The sequence below is a fragment of the Dermacentor variabilis genome, chromosome 1, assembly GCF_050947875.1.
Source record: "Dermacentor variabilis isolate Ectoservices chromosome 1, ASM5094787v1, whole genome shotgun sequence".
In the NCBI taxonomy this organism is placed as follows: domain Eukaryota; kingdom Metazoa; phylum Arthropoda; class Arachnida; order Ixodida; family Ixodidae; genus Dermacentor; species Dermacentor variabilis.
Window position 1 is genome coordinate 52,452,922 of NC_134568.1, and position 20,252 is coordinate 52,473,173.

General features: G+C 47.9%; 1 protein-coding gene across 1 annotated transcript in view; it reads right to left on the reverse strand.

Annotated features, from left to right (window-relative positions):
- The window catches only part of LOC142577953 (cytochrome P450 4C1-like), a 127,413-nt gene that overhangs the window by 16,856 nt on the left and 90,305 nt on the right, over positions 1–20,252 (reverse strand). The window contains exons 4-7 of the mRNA XM_075687389.1: positions 15,422–15,615; positions 7,763–7,832; positions 6,065–6,191; positions 4,200–4,406 (exon numbers count right to left, since the gene is read on the reverse strand). Of these exons, the coding sequence (XP_075543504.1) occupies positions 4,200–4,406; positions 6,065–6,191; positions 7,763–7,832; positions 15,422–15,615 (598 nt within the window). The remainder of the gene's footprint in view (positions 1–4,199; positions 4,407–6,064; positions 6,192–7,762; positions 7,833–15,421; positions 15,616–20,252) is intronic.

The following is a 20,252-nucleotide window of genomic DNA, read 5'->3' on the forward strand; positions in this document are numbered from 1 at the left end:
TCAGAACATGAGCTTCGGCAACTTTCCTTTATCTTCGAATTTTCTGCGGACATCTGCCATATCTCCGCGACCGAAAATCAAGCAGCTGTCGCACTGCAGCGGATCGGCGCTGTGCATGCAGGCTCTGTGGATTTCCAAGCTCTAGACTCCGCCCAGCAAAACGACTCCGAGCTGTGCCACTTGCGGGAACAAAGCTCGTTGCGCAGCTTGCCGAGGTGCCGCTTTTCTGCACAACATTGGTCACGTGCGACACATCGCAAGCAGCTACTCGCCCGTTCGTGTCCCATCAGTTTCGGAGGACAATATTCGGTTCATGGTGCGGGCTCAGCTATCCCAGCAACAGAGCGACGCAAAAGCTTATTACAGACCGCTTCGTCTGGTCAAGGATTCACAAAGATGTTCGAAGCTGGGCAACAAGCTGCCAAGCCTGTCAAGACGTGAAAGCGACCCGGCACACGGGTTCAGCTGCGCAGCCGTTTCGAGCACCAGAGAGCTGTTTCGATCACGTGTCTTGGCGATCACGACCACGTGACTTGGTGGGGCCTCTTCCGCCCTGCCAAGGTTTCAGATACCACCTCACATGTGTTGACCGGTACTCAAGGTGGCCTGAGGCGGCGCCTCTACAAGGCATCACGGCCGAAACAGTGGCGGAAGCATTTGTTGCTACGTAGCGCCACGAGACGGTTGGCCTTTGCACACAACTACTGACCGAGGCCGACAATTCCAAAGCTCGCTTTTTTTCTCCCCTGGGGACACTGCTCAGCACGCGCGTTCATAGCACCAAGGCTTACCGCCCGCAGAGCAACCGCATGGTCGAGCGTCTCCACCGACAACTGAAAGCGTCATTGACCGCCACGCTCGAAAGACTGCACGAGGTGGCAAGGCTATCCTCAGTACTACTGGGGCTGCGAACAACAATCAAGGATGACTTCGGAGCGAGCACAGCGAGATGCTCTATGGGTCAGCAATCCGCGTTCCAGGACAGTTTTTCGTCATTCAGCGAGGCAGTCTGCCAGCGGCATGCAGCACTTAGAGAGGCTACATTCCCAGCTCGACCAGCTTCGACCTACACCGCCACGTATCGGCCACGGGCAGCCTGTGTTTAGTTTCCCGGCAATGGACACAACCACGCACGTCTTTCAGCGGCGTGACTCTATCAAGCCACCATTGACTCCTTCCTATGGTTCCTTCGTGTGGTTTCGCGTTCAGAGAAAACCTTCAAGATTGACGTTCGCGGCAAAGAAGAGACAGTGCCTTGGACCGCGTGAAACCAGCCTATCTTGTAGATTAATTGTTCATTCCCTCTGCCATTCACACATAAGCCTCTGGCATTCTAGGGGGGCGGGGGGGGGGGGCTTGTAGCGACCTTCTGTCCCTTAGTTGTCCCCTCGCTCCTTGGAAGTGCAGTTCGCCGTGACGGTGTTCATTGCCCTTTGCTCTCCTCACTATGCCTTGAAGTGGGGGTCAATGCCCCCAGCTCGCCCGATGGAGGCGCCACCACAGCCACTCGGCAGACCTCCTTTTCCTTTTAAATAAAACCAGTCGACTCCCCGTTTTCAACCTGTCTAAACCTGTATCACTTGCCTCCGCTAAATCGAGCTCTCAACAGACGCATCCGGACTCCCAACCTCGCTACCATCTGTCTCCACTGGTCATTCTGCACTGTTTACCCGCGGACGCTGTCGCTGTATTCGTCAGGACAATATGCCTTGTCTGTCATTAGAAAGTTATGCAGGCACACAGCAGCCTTTATCATATCTGTAAGCAGGTTTGGCTCACTTTATACCGTTCACAACAACACTCGCCATATTGAAACCAAAATTGCAATTGCATTTTTGACACATCGCCATGCCCGAGATAGGCGGTAATTGAAAACTTCTTTCTTTTCACTTAGATTTTTTCCAAGGTACGGACACATCAGGTACGTTCGGAAGGAAAATGCTGCGTCACCTGCAAGACAAACGGGCCACCTGGACACACCTGAGGGTAACCGTAAAGTACCTACTTCAAAATGGGTTCGGAGAGCACTCTCTCTAAAAAATGAGCCGTCTGGCAAGCGGTCTTGTGCTCCGACGTCAACAAGGGTGAACTTGTAGCTGGCATCCGTGACAGCGAGGAGAACCAAAGAATAATATTCCTTGTAGTTGAAACAATCTGGCACGCGGCGGTCGGAGCATCTGATGATGAATTGATTCCCATCAATAGTACGAATGCAATTGGCAAAGTTCCATTTCATGCTAAAGTCTTCCCTTGTTCACTTACACTCTGCTGTCGTTGGACATCTAAGCACGACAGGTGACAATCTGTCCCGTATGGCCGGCAACGTCTCCCTCAGGGTCTTTGCTACTGTCGGCGCATGTATTCTGTAGCTGATAGGTATATCCACAATTGATTCCCCGATAGTGAGAAACGTGCGGCGAAAAAGAAGAGATTTTAATTGCACTTTCAAGTGGTCAATGCCCACTAGAAGCCAACTCATCCTAACTTCATCAGAATGATAATCATCCCTTGCTCCTCTTTCACCATAACTGACACATTATACGTAACGGAATGATACAAATAACCATGGTGGCGTTCGAACAATATTAATAACAGAGACGGGAAGTTTAAAGTTTTAATACATAATTTTTCTGTAACTGGTGCACCGATTGATCGTGCGCGTAATAAAGACCCTTGGAGATTATGGACTGCTTCTTCACGAATCCATGAAACGCTAGTAATAAGGTAACTGGATGGGTGTTGCATAAGTATAACGCCCAGACAGTTTACTTCAACAATGTATTTCGTATTTCAAAAGAAAAGCGCAGAAACTACACTGGAATTGTCGAAGTATGCGTAAGGATATCTCCAAATTTAAGTTGGCCCGCATCCAAACTTCAAGTTGGCCCACGTCGAAACTTCGAGATGACCCAGCCCACTCCCAAACGTAAGTTAACCCATCCCTACTTTAGGCTTCCTCATCCATTCTTTAATAGAAGCTTATGTATCCCTATGGGGATTCATTCGTATTAATTTAACTTTTTTATTTGGTTTCGGTTGCCCCGTATCGCCTATGAAGCTTCCGATCATGTACATTTACTCTATTATGATGATTAAATGCCTTAACTGCACAAATTACGCATTTTCGTGCAGATACAAGGTATTATATTTTTAGCGGGACGGGCTGGGGTTCCCGCCAAAAAATGCTTACGCATTAAAAATTGGAGACGTGCAGTTGCCTTAATGTGACCGCGAGCCTCCCGGCGGGCTGAAGGGCCTTCTGCGAGTTGGTGGACGAATGCTCCTGCTTTACGCAAGGCTCAGTATCTCAGAGAAGAATGGCGCAAACGAACAGGCGCAAGGTAGAAAGCACGGAAAAGCTGCGCAGGCTAGCAACAATGGTTTGAAAAAAACACGCCAAAAATAAACCATCGTTGCTAGTCAGGGCTTGTCTGTGTTGGTTTGCGCCATTCTTCTTTGAGTTTGATTTACCAACACGCTCAACAGCTAGTGCTTCTAAATCGCTCAGTATCTCCTCGAAAGAAGCTTTTGTCATCCTGCACTATAGGAAATCAAAAGCTGATCTTATTTCTTCACTTCCAGATGCTCGCACCCGCAAACTGCAAGCGCAAGAATTTTATAGGGATTTTACTTTACTTAAATTTTACTGGAACTCGCCAGCCTTCCGTGTCTATAACGTGTGCTCACCTATCTGAAGAACTTAAGATGATACTCGGGGTCACTTTGGCGGAACTTCTGCGCGAGATGATGGTATTCGAGTTCCGTGCGCTTGTCAAAAATCCCGCGAATGTAGATTGATCGCCTGCGCTTGCGACGCAAATGATGCGGCAACAATGCCAGCGCCAGCTTGCGTCGTGCAGGGTTGCTCCATGTCATCCTCGAAAGGTAAGAAAGAAAAGGGTGGCTCCTAGATAGCGACGATGCTTGCGGGTTCGCGTGTAAAAAAGCGCACGTTCGCGAGAAAAAAAAAGAAAAAAAGACAAAGACTTCAGCGGACGCGCGCGTCCGCGTGGTTGGCTCTCTGCGCCCGTTTTGAGACGGTTGCGGTGGCAACACGCGATCTCGGTGCGGTCGGTGCAGCAGCAGCCCGTTGGGGTGTATAGGGTCGAATTTCCGCCGAGCGAAGCGTCCCCCACGCGACGTAGCTGAAAACGCCGCAGTATAAATTGCCCTTAAAGAAAGCAGACCCTATAGCTCACCGCGAACAGAAGCAAGTCAAGGTCCTTGCGTATCTCGTGCATCGTGTAGCTCGGGTCCTTGAAGTGTTTGTCGAGCATGATGTCGATGACTGCCACACGTCTTTCGGGCTGAGGCCCTCGCTTGTACTTGACCTCCTCGTCTTCACTTCCGCTGAGGTCCCCCTGGTTTCTGTACAGGTGGAACGTCTTCTTTCGTTCGCTCATGATCTGAAGAAGAAAAGAAAGAGATGGTGCCTGGAGAAGCGAACTCACTATCATGTTGACGAGTTACACCGTAGGACAAGTCCTTCCACGGTGTAACTCGCCAACGTGATAGTGACTCGCGATGGGCGGTAACTGCCCTTGTCGTTTCTGTTAATGTCTGTATTTCTTCTTTTTCAGCGTGTCCTTGAATTACACCGTCTTTTCGGTGGCCTGATAACTGACCCTCATCTTGCAGGGGCAACTTTGTACTAGCGCAGTTTGTTTCACTGGGAGAAACAATGCATTAAGAGGAAGCTTCAGTTTAAGAGCTCCTATCTAAATTCATGTATGCGGATGTATTATCTTTCTCGGTAACCACTGCGCCAATTTTTAAGAGGTTTCTCACCTTCAAAAGGGAAATCTAATATCTAGTAACGGTAGCAAGGGAATATTTTTTATTCATGGTATCAAGGTATAAAGAAAATGGAAAATTAAGAAGAACTAAAGTATCATGTTTTCAGCTCTGTAACTCAGCAACAATGAAAACGATATCACAATTCTGGTAACTGCACCTAATAGTACATCTAAAGAGACAACATTGACGCATCACGCATCGCTCTGAAATAAACCGCTAATTTGCAAGTACGTGCGGACGTCGCGGCTCTCCTGCCATCCACATTCGCTTGCCCCTCCGCATGTTTGTTGTGGTTGTTTTTCGCCTTCCCTGCCCTGTATACCCGTCCTTCCCGTGAATGTATATCGCGCCGCGCGAAGTAAATGTTCAGTTGCAAGTTATCGTTGTGTTGAGCTCTCTCTATTGCGCCGTTTTTTCACTGCTATCGTTCCTAGCTTCATACACCCACTGGCTCAACAGCAAACTCTCCTTGTGAGTAAGAATTCTGCGAAAGGCTCGTTGTAGGCATTGCAACGATTTCGTGCAAGCTGTCAATTTATATATCACATTTGTCTGCGAGGGATGCTGTAACAGGTTGATTTGACATAACTGCGATATCTGTTTTTGTTGCAGAGTTGCAGATTTCTAAAGTTTGGTCTTCCATTTTTTAAGCTACCAATTTTTGGCAATCGCTATACAAAAATTGGTGTCCTAAGTCACATTTGAGCTTCCTAGAGTTGGTATGTGGAATTTCACTTCCCCTCTCCAATGCAAGAAATTTTATTCAAAACGGGCAAGCGGCTGTCTTCTAAAAGCATTTATGTGTTTTACATGCACTTCAATAATGAAATCGGAGTTGGTCCCGAGCTAAATCCCCGTCTTAAGTGTCCCCAGTAAAAATGCAAGCTTAAAATTACCGTTGCTTTGAAGCAACATGGACGTTTCAGGCTTTGGTCAAGTGCGAAAATTTGTAGCAGTCCCAGAAATGAGACGAGGCACGAGAAAATGATAGAGAGAAAGGACGAGGTAGGGGGCTATTGACATCCAGTGAGAAGGGAAAATCTTAGTTGATAACTTCGTCTACACAGCAACAGTGTCAAATGACATGCGTTGCGTGAATTGAAAATGCGATGGTTAAGAAGGACCCCACCAAAAAATTCACACGGGATGTCGCTGGAATATTCACACTTTCTTAAGTTCTCAGCCTGTCTTGCATCAGTCCGTCTTACGTTTGACCTGAGGCATTACTACGTATTTCAGCATCTCAAATGTTCATTATGCAGTTTACCTTTAGATTGAATTCGTTGATGCCGCTGATCATTTTTCGAAACCACATCCCTTCCAGGGAGATGTTGTAGATGGTGTTAAGCCACATCCATGGTCGGAAGGCCCGGACTGCCATGAGAAACGTCACGCTGAATAAACGAAGACGACAGGTCATGGCAAAGACCAGGAAGAAAACCAGTGCCAGCTAGTCCTCTCACAATGGCAATACAGATGCATACACAACTTTGCTGTCCTTTATTTGGTAGGTGCTCTTATTAAATCACTTTTTAATGAAGCTCCATGAACATTGGACATATCGGGTGTTCCAACTATCATGCACCAAGATTTAAAAATCTGAAAATGACACGGAGCCGGACAGAACCAAAGTAATGTTCCTTACCTTCGCTTGGACATACTAAGATTGTTTTTTTCATTCCGCCTAACTACATAATTAGTGTACCTAATTATTCCGCTTCTCAAATAATATAATTATATAAATATGTCAATGAGAAAATTGTAGAGCAGCATGAAAAACTCCCGATACAGCTTTGTGTTGCTCAGTATGTGCTACGTAAAAGTGTTTTTCCGAGCGTGAAAGAAGCCCGCGAATACACGCGACATTGCCGCGCGACTGGTTGTTCGAGGCACTTTGCGTGTATTCGCGGCTTACTTACAAGTCTTACTCATTTTTGATGAGAAAACATCAAATGACCTATTGAGCATAAAAGCTGGCGTCTGTCGTCTGCAGCTGCGAAACGGCACCTAAAGTCCCATTGGCTGCGACGCCAAGTCCCTAGCGCACCTCGACGGAGCAGAGCGGGCGAGAGGGCACACACGCTGCCGCGCCACGTGCTGCCGTGAGGGGAGCGCGCATCGCCGCGACACCCTCGCTCTCGGAGGCCTGCGTTATCCGCGCGTTCCTCGTCCGCGCAAGCTCTCGCCTGCGTTCTATCTTCGCCTCGGTGATTGGTATAAAGAAATTAACGTGTAAAAAAACGGAAGTTCGAAAGTAAGAGCGTTGGCGGTAGTGAGTTTCGAACCAACGAGCCCACGCTGTACTAAACCAACGCCTCTTAGAACGCCTGTGCACTCTGCTTTATGACATGGACCGAAATTTCTCTTGCCTAGCCACCGTGACGAAAGCGGTGACGTCAAAATCACCGCGGCTTAGTCGGGAGCATCCCCATTAGATTCTGTGGCAATCTGGCAAAGATAGCATGACGTCACGGATACAGGTGAACCGGCCTTGTCGGCAAGCGTATCAACGCGCTCGCTCGCCCACGAGGAGTTCATAACTCGAAGGGCCGCAAAGCGGCGTGCAATTAGACATTAATGCTTTCGGATTCACTGCTCATAAGAAATTCTTAGGTGTCTTCGAATTTTTCTTTAGTTCATGCACTTTGCACTTGAGACCTGGAGGATTACTTTTTTGCACACGGTCCATGACCAACGCACAATCAATCAGCATAGCCGTTATAGGGATTCACAGACCTTTTTTTTTTTCTACCCAGGACGCGATGTTACAGCTTTGCCATTGACAAGCGTGCCGGGACGGCCAATCGTTCGGTATACACGCATGGTTTTTCTTGTTTTTCACTCGGAAAAACCTGAAAGCTGCTGCTTCGTTTGACATTCGGGACTCTGAACACACGTTGATGAGGGACAATAATTTGACATGAACAGTACCTCGTGCACTAATTGCGCCGAAGTAAATACTTACCCAGAAATATATTCGCTGTACTGGTTGTTCTGGTTTTTCTGAGTATTTAAGTTCACGCCCATCAGAACTTCTGAAATAAATAAAAGATGAGAAAGGAAGTCACTTCGAGAACGACAAAAATCGCTGCCGCTGGAACTGCCATTAGCCAGCAGATAGTCTGACAGTAAATTTGAATAATATTAGCACGCATAGTACCGCAATTGTTTCTTAAAGAAGCTTAATATCTTTGACAATAGGTAAGGTCTCCGCTGTTGCAGCTTTAACCAGGGTTTAAAAATATTTTTGGTCTGCTTTACGAGTGGAGCGACGAGAAAATGCTTTTTTTTTGCGCTCTGTGGAGCAAGTCAGACTATTAGTTGATTTTGTACAATGACATATTTAGTAAAGATAAGTTAACCAACTTCGCGAGCTTCAAGTTATCCAAGGTTAGGATCCACCGCGGTTGCTTAGTGGCTATTGGGCTGCGTTACAGAGCACAAGGTCGCGGGTTGGATTCCCGCCCATGGTTGCTGCATTTCGATGGAAGCGAAAAGCAAAAACGCTCGTGTACCCTGCTAAGGGTGCACGTTAGAGAACCCCATATGGTCAGTATTGTTACCAAGCCCTGCCAGAGACGAAGCTGAGGACAGTACAGAAGACGACGACGCTTGCTGATGTCGCGCTGACTCGCTTCCATCTTGTATGCCTTGCATGTCAGTGGATGCTTACTAAATACCCTGTAGATATATTTTAAGCCTCTTTTCTTCCCGTAACATTTTGCAGGAGGTTGCGGGCACGACGGATTTAAGCAGCGGGGGATCCTTGGCTCCATTCGCAATCGCAGCTCAAGGCGAGAATGCTTCAGGCAGGTCGCCACCAGCACCGGCCGTAATCTTGGCATAACCGCACGACCCTGACACCTTTTCCGGAACGGATAACACAATCTTCAACGTTACGAACGGGTGAGTGCGAGTAAGCACTGGGACCGGACGGTCATGCTCGCTAACCTGATCTTTTACATCGTGGCGACGGCACGCGTCTGGTTTGAGATCCACGAAGAGGAACTCACCAGCTGGGACTTGTAAAAATAAAATCTCACTGATTTGTTTGGCAAGCCTCTGGTCGCCGGCGTGCCGCGCAGAAAGACTGAGTTCAGGACATGCTTGCGCTTTGACGCAAGGCTTACACTGCCTGGCCATCACAACCTCGTCAACGTGGACGTGGATGGTATACCTCTAACAGCACAGATTGGCACAGGAGCGCACATCTCGGTTATGAACTCGAACCTCCGTACGCGCCTAAAGAAAGTCGTCCTAACTCCTGCCCGCTCGCTGTCGTCCGCGTTGCCAACGGTGGAACTCCAGCTGTCACTGGGATGTCTGCCGCCCGTGTCACTGTACTCGGACACCATACTTCTGTTTTATTTTTATGTCGTAGCGCAGTGCCCACACTAAATCATCTTAGGCCTTGAGTTTCTGTCGGCACATTTGGCCGTTATTGACTGCTCTGCGGTTGTTGTCGAGCTCGCCCTGCCGTATGCCGTTGATCCTGCTGATCCTACGCCGAGTCGACTATGTTCCACCAATGACGTTCACCTACCTCACCGAGCCGTCACCTATACCACCGTTTCACCCGATGCACCTGTCACCGACGGTGATTACGTCGCATCGCCCAAAGCCACCGTTCTGCTGTCGCAGAACATCGCATTTCCGCACATGGTCGTCCGCGTAAAAGACAATGCCGCCTGTTTGCCTGTAGTGAATTTCGGCCTCTGCCTTCAAGTGCTACCTCAGGGCATATCTCTTTATATTTCTGCAATGATTGGTGATACTGCGTCGCTTATCTCTGCTGGTTCGGGCCCTACAACCGGAGTATTAGAATCTTTCAGAACAATGATCGCTCCTGACTTTCCGGCCCACCATGCGGACGCACTTCATTGCCTTCTAACCTCTTACCGGGACATTTTCGAGCTTGATTACCGTCCACTGGGTCAAATGCCCATTGTGAAACATTGGTTACACACCGGGTGACGCCAGCCAGATTCCCCGACGGCCCTAGCGCGTCTCCCCTACTGAGCGCGAAGTCATGCAGAAGGAAGTCGACAAGGTGTTTGCCCGAGAAATTAGTGAGCCTTCTTGTAGCCCTCGGGCTTCTCCGGTCGTGCTCGTGAGGAAGAAGGATGACAGCTGGCGCGTATGTGTTGACTATTGCAATCTCAACAATGCAAAAAAAAAAAAGACGTGCATCCGCTGCCGCAGATAGATGGCGGCGTCGATGCTTTACATGGTGCAAAATATTTTTCTTCGATAGACCTTTGCTCCGGGTACTGGCTGATTGCAGTTGACGACATGGACCGTGAAAAGACCGCCTTTATTACACCGGATGGCCTCTATCAGTTGAAAGTTATGCCGTTCGGGCTTTGTAATGCCTCTGCTACATTTGAAAGTATGATGAACGGTTTTAAGTGGTCAATCTGCCAGTGCTACCTCGATGACGTTATTTTATTTTCACAATCTTTGGTGAGGCACCTCGATCGTCTTTGGACGATTCTTTCTGTTTTCCGCAAGTTTGGGCTTCACCTCATTTCATCAAAATATCACTTCGGCCACCGGCAACTTATTGTGTTCGGACACCTCGTCAATTCTTCCGGCGTCCGCCCTGATACCGAGAAAGTTCGCGTCGTCAAGAATTTTCCCGTGCCGACTTGTGCCAACGATATCCGAAGCCTTTGTGGGTCTCTGCTCATACTTCCGCCGGTTCGTACGCCATTTCACCAACATTGCACGTCCTCTCACAGAACTTCTCAAGAAAGACGCAGTTTTTGTCTGGGGTCCGGAACAAGCTCCTGCTTTCGCTGAGCTTTGTGATAGGAGTTTGGACGACTTGAATGGCGCGGCCGAATGCGCGTGACTGCTGTGGGGCGGCGACGGCAGCCATGCGAACTGCCTGAGCTGCCTGGGCTGGCCTTCCGAACGAAGGCCGGTGTTCCTGGGTGTGCTGGCAGAACAGGCCGGGCTGTCCTTGGGCTTCAACCGGCCTGCTCAGCTGCTGGGCGAGAATCCAACGCCGGCATGTTCCGGTGCAGCTAAGCCTACCGAACGGTCTACCCTGTGGCGGGCAGACGTCCCGACCCAGCTGTCGCGCGAGTGGCTCGTCGTGTGCCGTGCATCCGCCCCGGCCTCCAGCCCCTGCGCCACTCGCTGCTCCAGATTCATCTTTGCGCCTCTTCGTGCCGTGAGTGTGTGATACCGACGCCCTATCGGACGCCTTCCTATATTGACGCCGAGCTTGACTATACCTAAGCGACAGACACTCATGAAGGGAACTGTGTGTGTGTTATCGTGTACGTTATCCTAGTCCCACCCCCGTGTCATTAAAGCCTCTCTGTGTTCATTGTGCCATCCCTGTATGTTTGAGGCCTGGGCCCACATCTTCCTATCACAGCTTATCGTGCGGCTCACTTAACCACCAGTTCTCGCCCATTTTGACGTGACCGCCCCAATGGAAGTTCGAACCGATGCCAGCGGCCATGGAATTGGTGCTGTTATGGCTGAGCACCAGCAAAGTTGTGACCGTGTTATTGCGTACGCTAGCCGTCTTCCGTACCAAGCGTAGCAGAATACTCCATTACAGAACGCGAGTGCTATGCCCTCGTTTGGGCAGTGGACAAATTTCACTTCTATTTGTACGGTCGACTATTCACAGTTATCACCGACCATAATGCCTTATGCTGGCTTTCATCCCTAAAGGATCCTACTGGACGTCTTGGTCGGTGGACTCTACGACTCTAGGAGTGCTCATACACACTGCAGCTGTGCATAAAAACGGCCGATTGCATGAAGAAGCTGATTGCTTGTCGCGCCATCCAGTAGACCCACCGGAACTTCCTAAGAACTGCGAGCCTACCTGCGTGCTGTCGCTTACTGCGTTTCGGAACACCGGAGATGAGCAACGCCGGAACCCCTACTTGAGAGACTTCATTTTCAGGCTGACTTCTGAGACACCTTCGCCTTCTCTAGGTATGTTTATGCTGTAGGAAGGTGTCTTGTATCGCCACAACAGGCACCCTGACGGTCCTGAACTGCCCTTAGTTATTCCCACATATATGTGTGAAATTGTCCTCGCACAGCTACACGATATTCCTACTGCGGGTCACCTCGGAGTCTCTAGGACGAATGAGCGTGTTCGGCATCGCTTCTTTTGGCCCGGCAATTACCGTTCCGTCTGCCGTGACGTCACTTCCTGTGGGCAATGTCAGCGCCACATGAAACATGCAGTACTCCCAGCTGGCCGCTTTCAACCCATTGACGTACCATCGGAGCCATGCTTTAGGGTTGGTCTTGACCATGGATGACGGAAAAAGTTAGGAGGGAGCATGGCGCCACGCGATTGAAGCAGTGTGTGGTGGCCCAACACGTGATTGTACGACAAAGTGCGCGGTTGGTTTTAGTGTTCCCGCTCTGCAGGCTGAGCCACGGCAGGCAGTCCAACAAGCGCGCGCCTAATAAAAACTTTTGGCATAGCTACTGGGAAGCAAACGTGTCAGCAAATCTCGATTTTAGCTCCGTGATCTCGACGCAAGAGGTCACGTGTTGGGCCCCCACTGTGCAAAACGCTGGCTTCACGGAGCGTTCGCTTGCCAAGGCTGGCTTCATGATGTAATGGTCTCTCCTAACCTTTTTTTTCACTTTTTTTTTCCTCCATGGTGGTGTCCTTCTTGGCCCTTTTCCGCTATCTGCCTGGGGAAAGGAGTGGCCTGCAGGCGCTACCGACTACACGACCTGGTACGCGATCACTCTGGCTCTCTCAATCAGCTTTGCAACCGACGTCGCCGACTTCCTCCTCTAAGAAGTTATACTTCAGCGCGGTGCTTCTCTGCAGCTCCTCACAGACCGGGGCCTCTATTTCATATCAAAGGTTGTCCAAGATCTCTTGCGTTCTTGCGCTACAAAACACAAGTTGGCAATGGCGTGCCAACTTCAGACCAACGGCATCACAGACCGTCTTAATGGAACTATCAAAGACATGCTTGCTATGTATGTTCTGCCGACAATCATGACTGGGACGCCGCTCTGCCCTTCGTTACATTTGCCTATAATTTCTCGCGACATGAATCTGTGGGCTTTTCTCAGTTTTATCTTGTTTGGAAGAAGCCTCACGCTACCATTTGACACACTCCTTTCCGCCGTTCTTGACACATCGTCAGAATACGTCCATGACGCCATCTTCATAGCTGTAGAAGCGCGCCAGATTGCCCGCCTGCGCCTTACCGCTTCGAGGGAACAGTAACGACGATTCTATGATGCCCGCGACCGCGATGCCCACTTTAACCCTGGTGATATGGTCCTTCTTTGGACACCATCACGGCGAGTTAGCCTTTGCGAAAAGTTGATTGCGTCTTACTCTGACCCGTACCGTGTATTGTGCCAAACGATCGATGTTACATATGAAATAACGCCTCTCGATTCCACCATGTCTCAACGTTCCACCGATGTCGTCCACTTCACCCGCCTCAAGCGATACCGCACGGACTACCTATAGCAAGCACTGGGACGGCGCCTTCGCCGCCGGGGGTCATGTTCCCAAGCGCTGCAAGATACCAAACTGTGGACAGGAGAGGAGACGACGACGCTCGCCGATGTCCCCCGGACTGGTTTCCATCTTGTGTGCCGTGCATGCCAGTGGACGCAATGTAAGTACCCTGTAAATATATTTTGAACCTCTCTTTTCCCCGTAACATTATCCCAACGTCTTTCACTGTGGCGTTCATCCCATTGGGAAACTAAGCTGCGTTAAATGGGCAAGGACACATACATGAAGTATACTTTTTAACACTACCCAGTCTCCCAGTATAGGTCAAACCAACTAAACCGAGTTACTATCTTGGCAGTGTGTTCAATGGGGCTGGTTGGTTCATCTTTAGAATAAAAAGCAGGAACAGCGCAACACAGGACGAGCGAGTAAACAGGACAGAGTGCTGTGGACCGGGCCTGTTGTGCACTATCTGAACGTTAAACACTACAACATGTTTTCAAATTTTAAGAAAAGCTTTTCGTAAGAAAGTTGTAGATAGATCTAGGAAATGTCCGATACAACCTTTCTTTAACTTTGTTTATTGTACAATAATTTTTTCTCGTCATAAGGAACACATAGGAAATAGGAAAAAGCCCACGTGACAATTAGGCCGCTTGCGAGTTAACATTAAGTTCTCGGGTTTACGTGCCAAAACCATGATATGATTGTGAGGCACGCCATAGTGGGGGGCTCCAGTATTAGGTTGAGCCCGCCTAGGTTTACTTAAAGTGCACTCAATGCACGGTACACGATGGTTTTTGCAGTTCACTCCCATCGAAATGCGGGCGCCGCGTCTGGAATCGAACCCACTACTTCGAGCTCAGCACCGCAACGTCAGCGGCTGGGCGCGTCCTCTTGCAGGTCACCGTTCTCTCAAATGTGCCACCTATGAACAACGTTTTTAACCCAGGGAGCTACCAGTGAGAAAGTAACAAGACGTTGATGATTTTGAGTTCCTCAATCTGCTTGTGGCGTCTGGGAGCCGCTGCACCTGTTGTCTTCAGCAGCCCTGAGTTTCACCCTACGCATACTATACGAAAATGCGGCGCTGCAATCGTTCAAAAATTATAGGAATGATGGGTAGTAAGAGCACATGGATTTTTCTACGATTTGGCATGACTTCTTGAAAGAAAGCAAACTGCAGCTTCTTTTATTGCTCTTTGTGGTTCAGCTGTTTGCTTGATTTTCGCATAATGTTTCCTTAGAACAGTCCAGTGTCATAAGTTGACGACTAGTATGTTCTGCTATCGAAATTTAACCACATCTCCACCTTTCTGAGCATGTCTGTCAGGCTTGCTTCAAGATGCGAAACTAGAGGCACTTAAGGGCAAAGTTGGAGAAGAATATCTTGGAATACGAGCCCCCCCCACCCCCCATGTCGGAAAGTTAAACAAAATAAACTTGCCTTCCAAAACTGTTCTGAAGTTCTTAACAGAAATGCACATGCCGTAACTACCGAAATAAAAGTAATAATTCATTTTAGTTAAGGATACACTTTGCAAATATAAGCTTCTGCGCCCAGTACGCCAGCCAAAAAGCCTAAATCATCACATATATGCAATAAAAATGCGTAAATACACATAAAAAACCCACAAAATTAAGTATACACATCATGAATTTACTCGCGAAGGATGAATTAGGCATATCTTTTCGCTTGCAGGAAACATACTTACACCCAGCACCACTATATTTTTTTCTTGTGAGGTTTTCTACAAACAAGCAAACAACACAAACGTGTCTTTGAGTTTTTTTATCATACATTTCACATTCATTGGTACTTCCATATTTTGAAGAAGGCTGAATTTATTTTCTGTTTTCTACACGTCGTTGCAACTAACCAAGAAATGATGCCGATCAGATCCCCTTATTCATATTGCACATGAGAGTTCGTATTTTGAATGCCTTCCTTGTCGTGGCTTCAAGAAGTTATAAACAACACTTCCGTTTTTCTTATTGAAAACGATGAATGACATTGGAGAAGGCGTCCTATTTCACACTTAGAAAATTGTATTCACTTATTAACTAGTAAGAGCCCATAGAAACTGTCGCGCGACAATGCATGGCAAATTATGATTTTTCTACTAGAGCGCTGCCGCGGGGCCATACCTCCGATGAGATCCAGACTGCACCGTTTAGCAATATTTTGGATGGGAGCCAGCTCCTTCTTGAGGCTGGCTTCTTCCATGCGCTCAGCCATGCTGTCTGCGTGCTCGTTCACCACGTCCATGAACTTCTCCAGAGTCTTTGAGTGAAAGGCCGGCATCTGCAGCTTCCGTTTGAAACGCCAAATGTTGCCTGCGCTGCGTAGGAAAGACCGAAAAACGAGACATGCTCATCGTGAACTGGGCGCCACAAAAATATGAATTCTGTGATTTTACATCCCAGAACCATTATCTGATTATGAGGCGTGCTGTAGTGCGGGACTCCGGAATAATTTCAACCACCTGCTTTTTTTTAACGTTCACCCGATGCACGGTACACCTGGAGCCGGCGTAAAAAGATCCTATTCAATGAACAGCCGAGCTTAACTGCAATAGAAGACTTTATTCGATAGCTATAGCAGCATGGAAGCTGGTACAGAAGATCATAAAAACGAAAGAAAAAAAGAAAAAGAAAGTAAAGTGAGATAGTGGTCTGTACACCACCCCTTTCATTTATTGTCAAAATGGTATCAATGGTTCGAGCTTTCGACTAGTACACCAACCTTACTTATTTTTTATTTTTATTAATTTACATGATACTGCCGACTTTTTTTATCCAAGCAGATAGGGCAAATTCAAAGAAGGAATACAATGCATTGTACAAACAGCAAGGTACATATATGTTAAGATGCATGCATGTAGATATAAAAGACTTCCAAACAAATATACAGATCTGGCACCTCCAAAAGGATCACAATGCAAGTGACCAAAAATCTCTACTAGAGGTTAAAAAATATCGTTAATGGGCTTTTTAAAGCTTCCACATGTGAAAAAATATTCAGGTAGGGAATTCCAGACAGCTATTCTTTTCAGAAAAAATGAGAAATTGTGGAAATGTGTTTTTGCGAAATGAATTAATCTTTACTTGTGTGTGTGTCGTGTTTTGCGGGTTAAAGCCAGCGTGACATATGGTGTGGCCGGGATGCCAAGCTTACCGTGTAACCAGGAATGCAAAAATTCTATCCTCACTACTTTTCTTCTGGTAGAGAGAAGTTTTATTTGATTAGTTTTATGAGGAAAGATGCAGAGTCAGAATTCCTGCATTTGTTGTAGATAAATTGCACGGCGCGCCTTTGAAGCTTTTCAATCTGTGCAATGTCTTTCTTCCTGTGAGGATCCCACACCACGGCGGCTTAGCCAAGTTTTGGCCGAACAATAGATTGAGAAGTTAGTTTCTTCACACTGGCAGGTGCCCCTCTTAAGTTGTGTCTTAAAAACCTGCATAGCAGATGAGGTTATAAAGCAAATGTGAACACACCAAGTATGGTGGTCCTTAATGATTACGCCTAAATATTTGTATTTTGCGACCTGAGTCACAGATGTAGTGTTGAGGGTGTAGTTAAACATAAGAGCAGTCTCTTCCTGGTGATGCTCATAAATACTGTTTTCTCAAAGGTCAGTGACATCCCCCTTTGTCACACCAAGACAAAACATCATTCAAAACAGTATTCAGTAGGCTTTGACCTAAAACGGAACGTATTTCTTTAAACATACAATCATCGGCAAAAAGGTTAATTTTGACGTTTTCATGAATAAAGGAGGCCAAGTCATTTATATAGGCTTTGTGTTTTTATATGTAGTATGTGTATGTGTATTTATATAGATTATGTGTATCAGTCAAGTCATGCTGGGACGAGGAAGAGAGAGAAGTGCCCAGAGCTCACTGGTGCTCTGGGCCTTTCGTTGTTATGCAATTGTTTACGTTTTTACCATTTTCGTGAGAGTCGTTTTATGAAGGATGAGCAAGAAGATGCTTCCAAGACCGCCTGAACAAGGGCAAACGTGTACTTCATCGCTCATTTTCGGACGACGTGCCTTTGGAAGCTCGGACAAGCTCGATTCCTGGGAGAGCTCAACGCCAGAAGCTATGGACTCTGACAGCGAGTACACCGTAGTCATGGGTCTCCGTATGAAGAAGATGCGCCGTATGTCGACTGAGACGACTTCATCGAATCAGAGTAAGCAGGTATCCTTTGTGGTTTCTTCCGTGGCGCTCTCACCGTCACACAGCATGAACTCCCTCAGGCAGTTTCTAACCGAATATTTTGAAAGTGTGGCCCCTGGGCAAATCATCGAGATCGGGATCAACGCTCGCAAGAACATCTTGACAATAAATGTGAAAAGTTCCACAATATTGGAGAAGTTAAAGACCATTCCACAACTAAGCGCAATCCCCGTCCGCTCCTCTATTACTTACGGGAAGGAGACAACTGGAGTGATTTCCGATGTGGAACTTGAAATCAAGCATGCGAACCTCAAGGGTCTTTTGAGGTCATCGGTGCGCATTCTTGAGATTCACCGCTTAGGAAACTACCGATGTATCAAGTTAATATTTGCTTATTCGACATTACCAGCATCTGTCAAAGTGGGCTACGTGATACACTGTGTACGACCATTCGTTCCGAGGCCTGTTCAGTGCCGGAAATGTCTCAAGATAGGACACGTGAACGCTGTTTGTACAAGTAAAGCCACGTTCTCGCGGTGTGGCGGAGAGCATAATACCACCGACTGGGATGCATCTTCATTTAAATGTCCCAACTGTACTGGCTCTCATGGAGCGACTTGGAAGGAATTCCCGAAGATGAAACAAGAAATTCGTGTTCTTCGAAAAATGGCAAGAAACCAAACTTCACATGAAGAGGCCGCCCAATCCGTTCGCCAAAGTGACCAATGTTCGCGAAAGAAGCGTCACAAAGCCATTTCAGAAGAAGTACATAGCGGTAAACAGGCGCCACGACCACCTCTGCCTGTACGTGCATCGAGGACGGTAACGTCGCCTACTGCTAATTCAGGGTCGATGACAGCACGTGGCAAACATTAATCTCCACCGGTTGATACAGACACGGAATGGTCTTTGCTTCCCTCTAGGCCCACGGCCATTCCAGCGGGCCCTAGTGGTCCTCTGTGCCATGAAGCCAAGGATTATAGGGCCAATGAGACCGGTGACACTACGGGCATGCAAAGAGATGGACACAAGGAGAAGGAGAGCGTACAGAAAATGCGGAAGCACCTGCCAGAGTTAATGCGCGTGCGTCTCGATGGTCTCCAGAATCTGGCCGCTAAAAGTGCCCTGCAAGTGCTCGCTGTGCTGCAGCCGCTTATCGCAGCTCTTTACATGCTGTAAAGCTTTTGTTTGGCGTTTGTGCTTCTCACGCAGGGGAAGCCCACACACAAGCTTCGTCATAGCGCCTTTATCGCTAGGTGCACTTGAATTGGTGACTACAGACCGGTTACGGAAACCGATAGTGGCTTCATGGATGAGATTCCTGAAAGTTTATGATCAGAATGTTGAACTTGCTTTCACCGTTGCGTGTCCCTCTTTCTACGTCATCATCATCCCTCATCACACCTTTATGTCCCCGTTCCCCCTCCCCCTGTGCAGAGTAGCAGGCTAGAGCGCGTTACCTCAGGCCAACCTCCCTGCCTTCTTTCAAATAAATTATCTCTGTCTCTCGCTCTCCCAAGTCATGCTGGCAGTCGTGCCCAATCTATGGTAGAACGCCGTTGGGTCAGGGTGATTTACTAAGAAAAAAGAAAAAGAAGAAAACTCCGGCAGCTAGAGCTGATCTCGCTATGAATGCCGATGTTTATGTGATTAACAATGAAGCGACACACCGTATTGCCAACGCAGAAATATGTATGCAGCCGGGCTATTGGCTCGCGCTTCCCACTGTAGACGCTGTGTCATTTAGTGGCACTACCGCGAAGTCACGGGCGGCGCCCCTAGATGACAGGGGTGCATGGCACGGGTTCGAATCCCCGACCTTTATCTCGACAGCGCACCAGCGCACTGCCACCAGAGAAATGTTAATGGATCATTTTTTTTTTCGTGATTGAAGAGTGGCGCATACCCAGTGGCACATGGCTAGTGATCATACCTGCCAACTCTTTCGAATGCATCGTAAAGCTTACGAATTTTGGCTCGTTCTACGATTTTACGAATGTTGCGCCAAGTTTTACGAAATGCGAATTCCGATCGTGAAACGTTTCGCTCTACGATCTCTGAGCCTTCCGTTAGAAGTCTTTTGTTGTTGAAAGGTCGCAAGAGGAGTGCTTATGCCGATACACAGACCCTGGACAAAGTGAAGTCGGCGGCAGCACAGTTGCTAAAAAGGTCACTATGATCTTGGGGAACCTTGGGGAACCTCACCTGCGTTCCTAGAGTGACGCGACACGCTTCTCCCCCCGACTTATTTTCCTTACATGTATGCTTAGCCAGCGCTGAATCTTGAGCACCGCTACCATGATGGTATTTCTCACGAAGACTTGCGAAGTGCGGATGTGAAAGTTTTAATTTTCAATTAAATCTCTAACGTACAATTCCATCGATGCGGGATGGGGTCGGATTTGTTAAGTCCACTCGCGGAATCTTAAAATTCTGTTCGCCGAACGTTCTATGAAACCCAGTTTAGGAACCCCTGATTGAGACTTCGTTGCGTGTCAGTGCATGCATTTTCAAGTTTGTTACTAATTGTGCGCTGCGTCTAGAGTTAAATAAACGTTCATAAAGTGCGTTTTAATGCAAAGGGAATCTGTGAAAAGCGTGTGCTCAGGGCAAGCTTTATAGAAACGCTTGCCGTTCATTAAACAGCGGCACATAGCCCGTGCCACATATCTGTAGTGACCCAAGTTGACACGACGGTCTGTTTCGCTAAACACAGCAGCCCAAATTAGACTGTGGACTAGTGTATAACAGCTGTGTCTTACCAGTACTCACCTACGGGGCAGAAACCTGG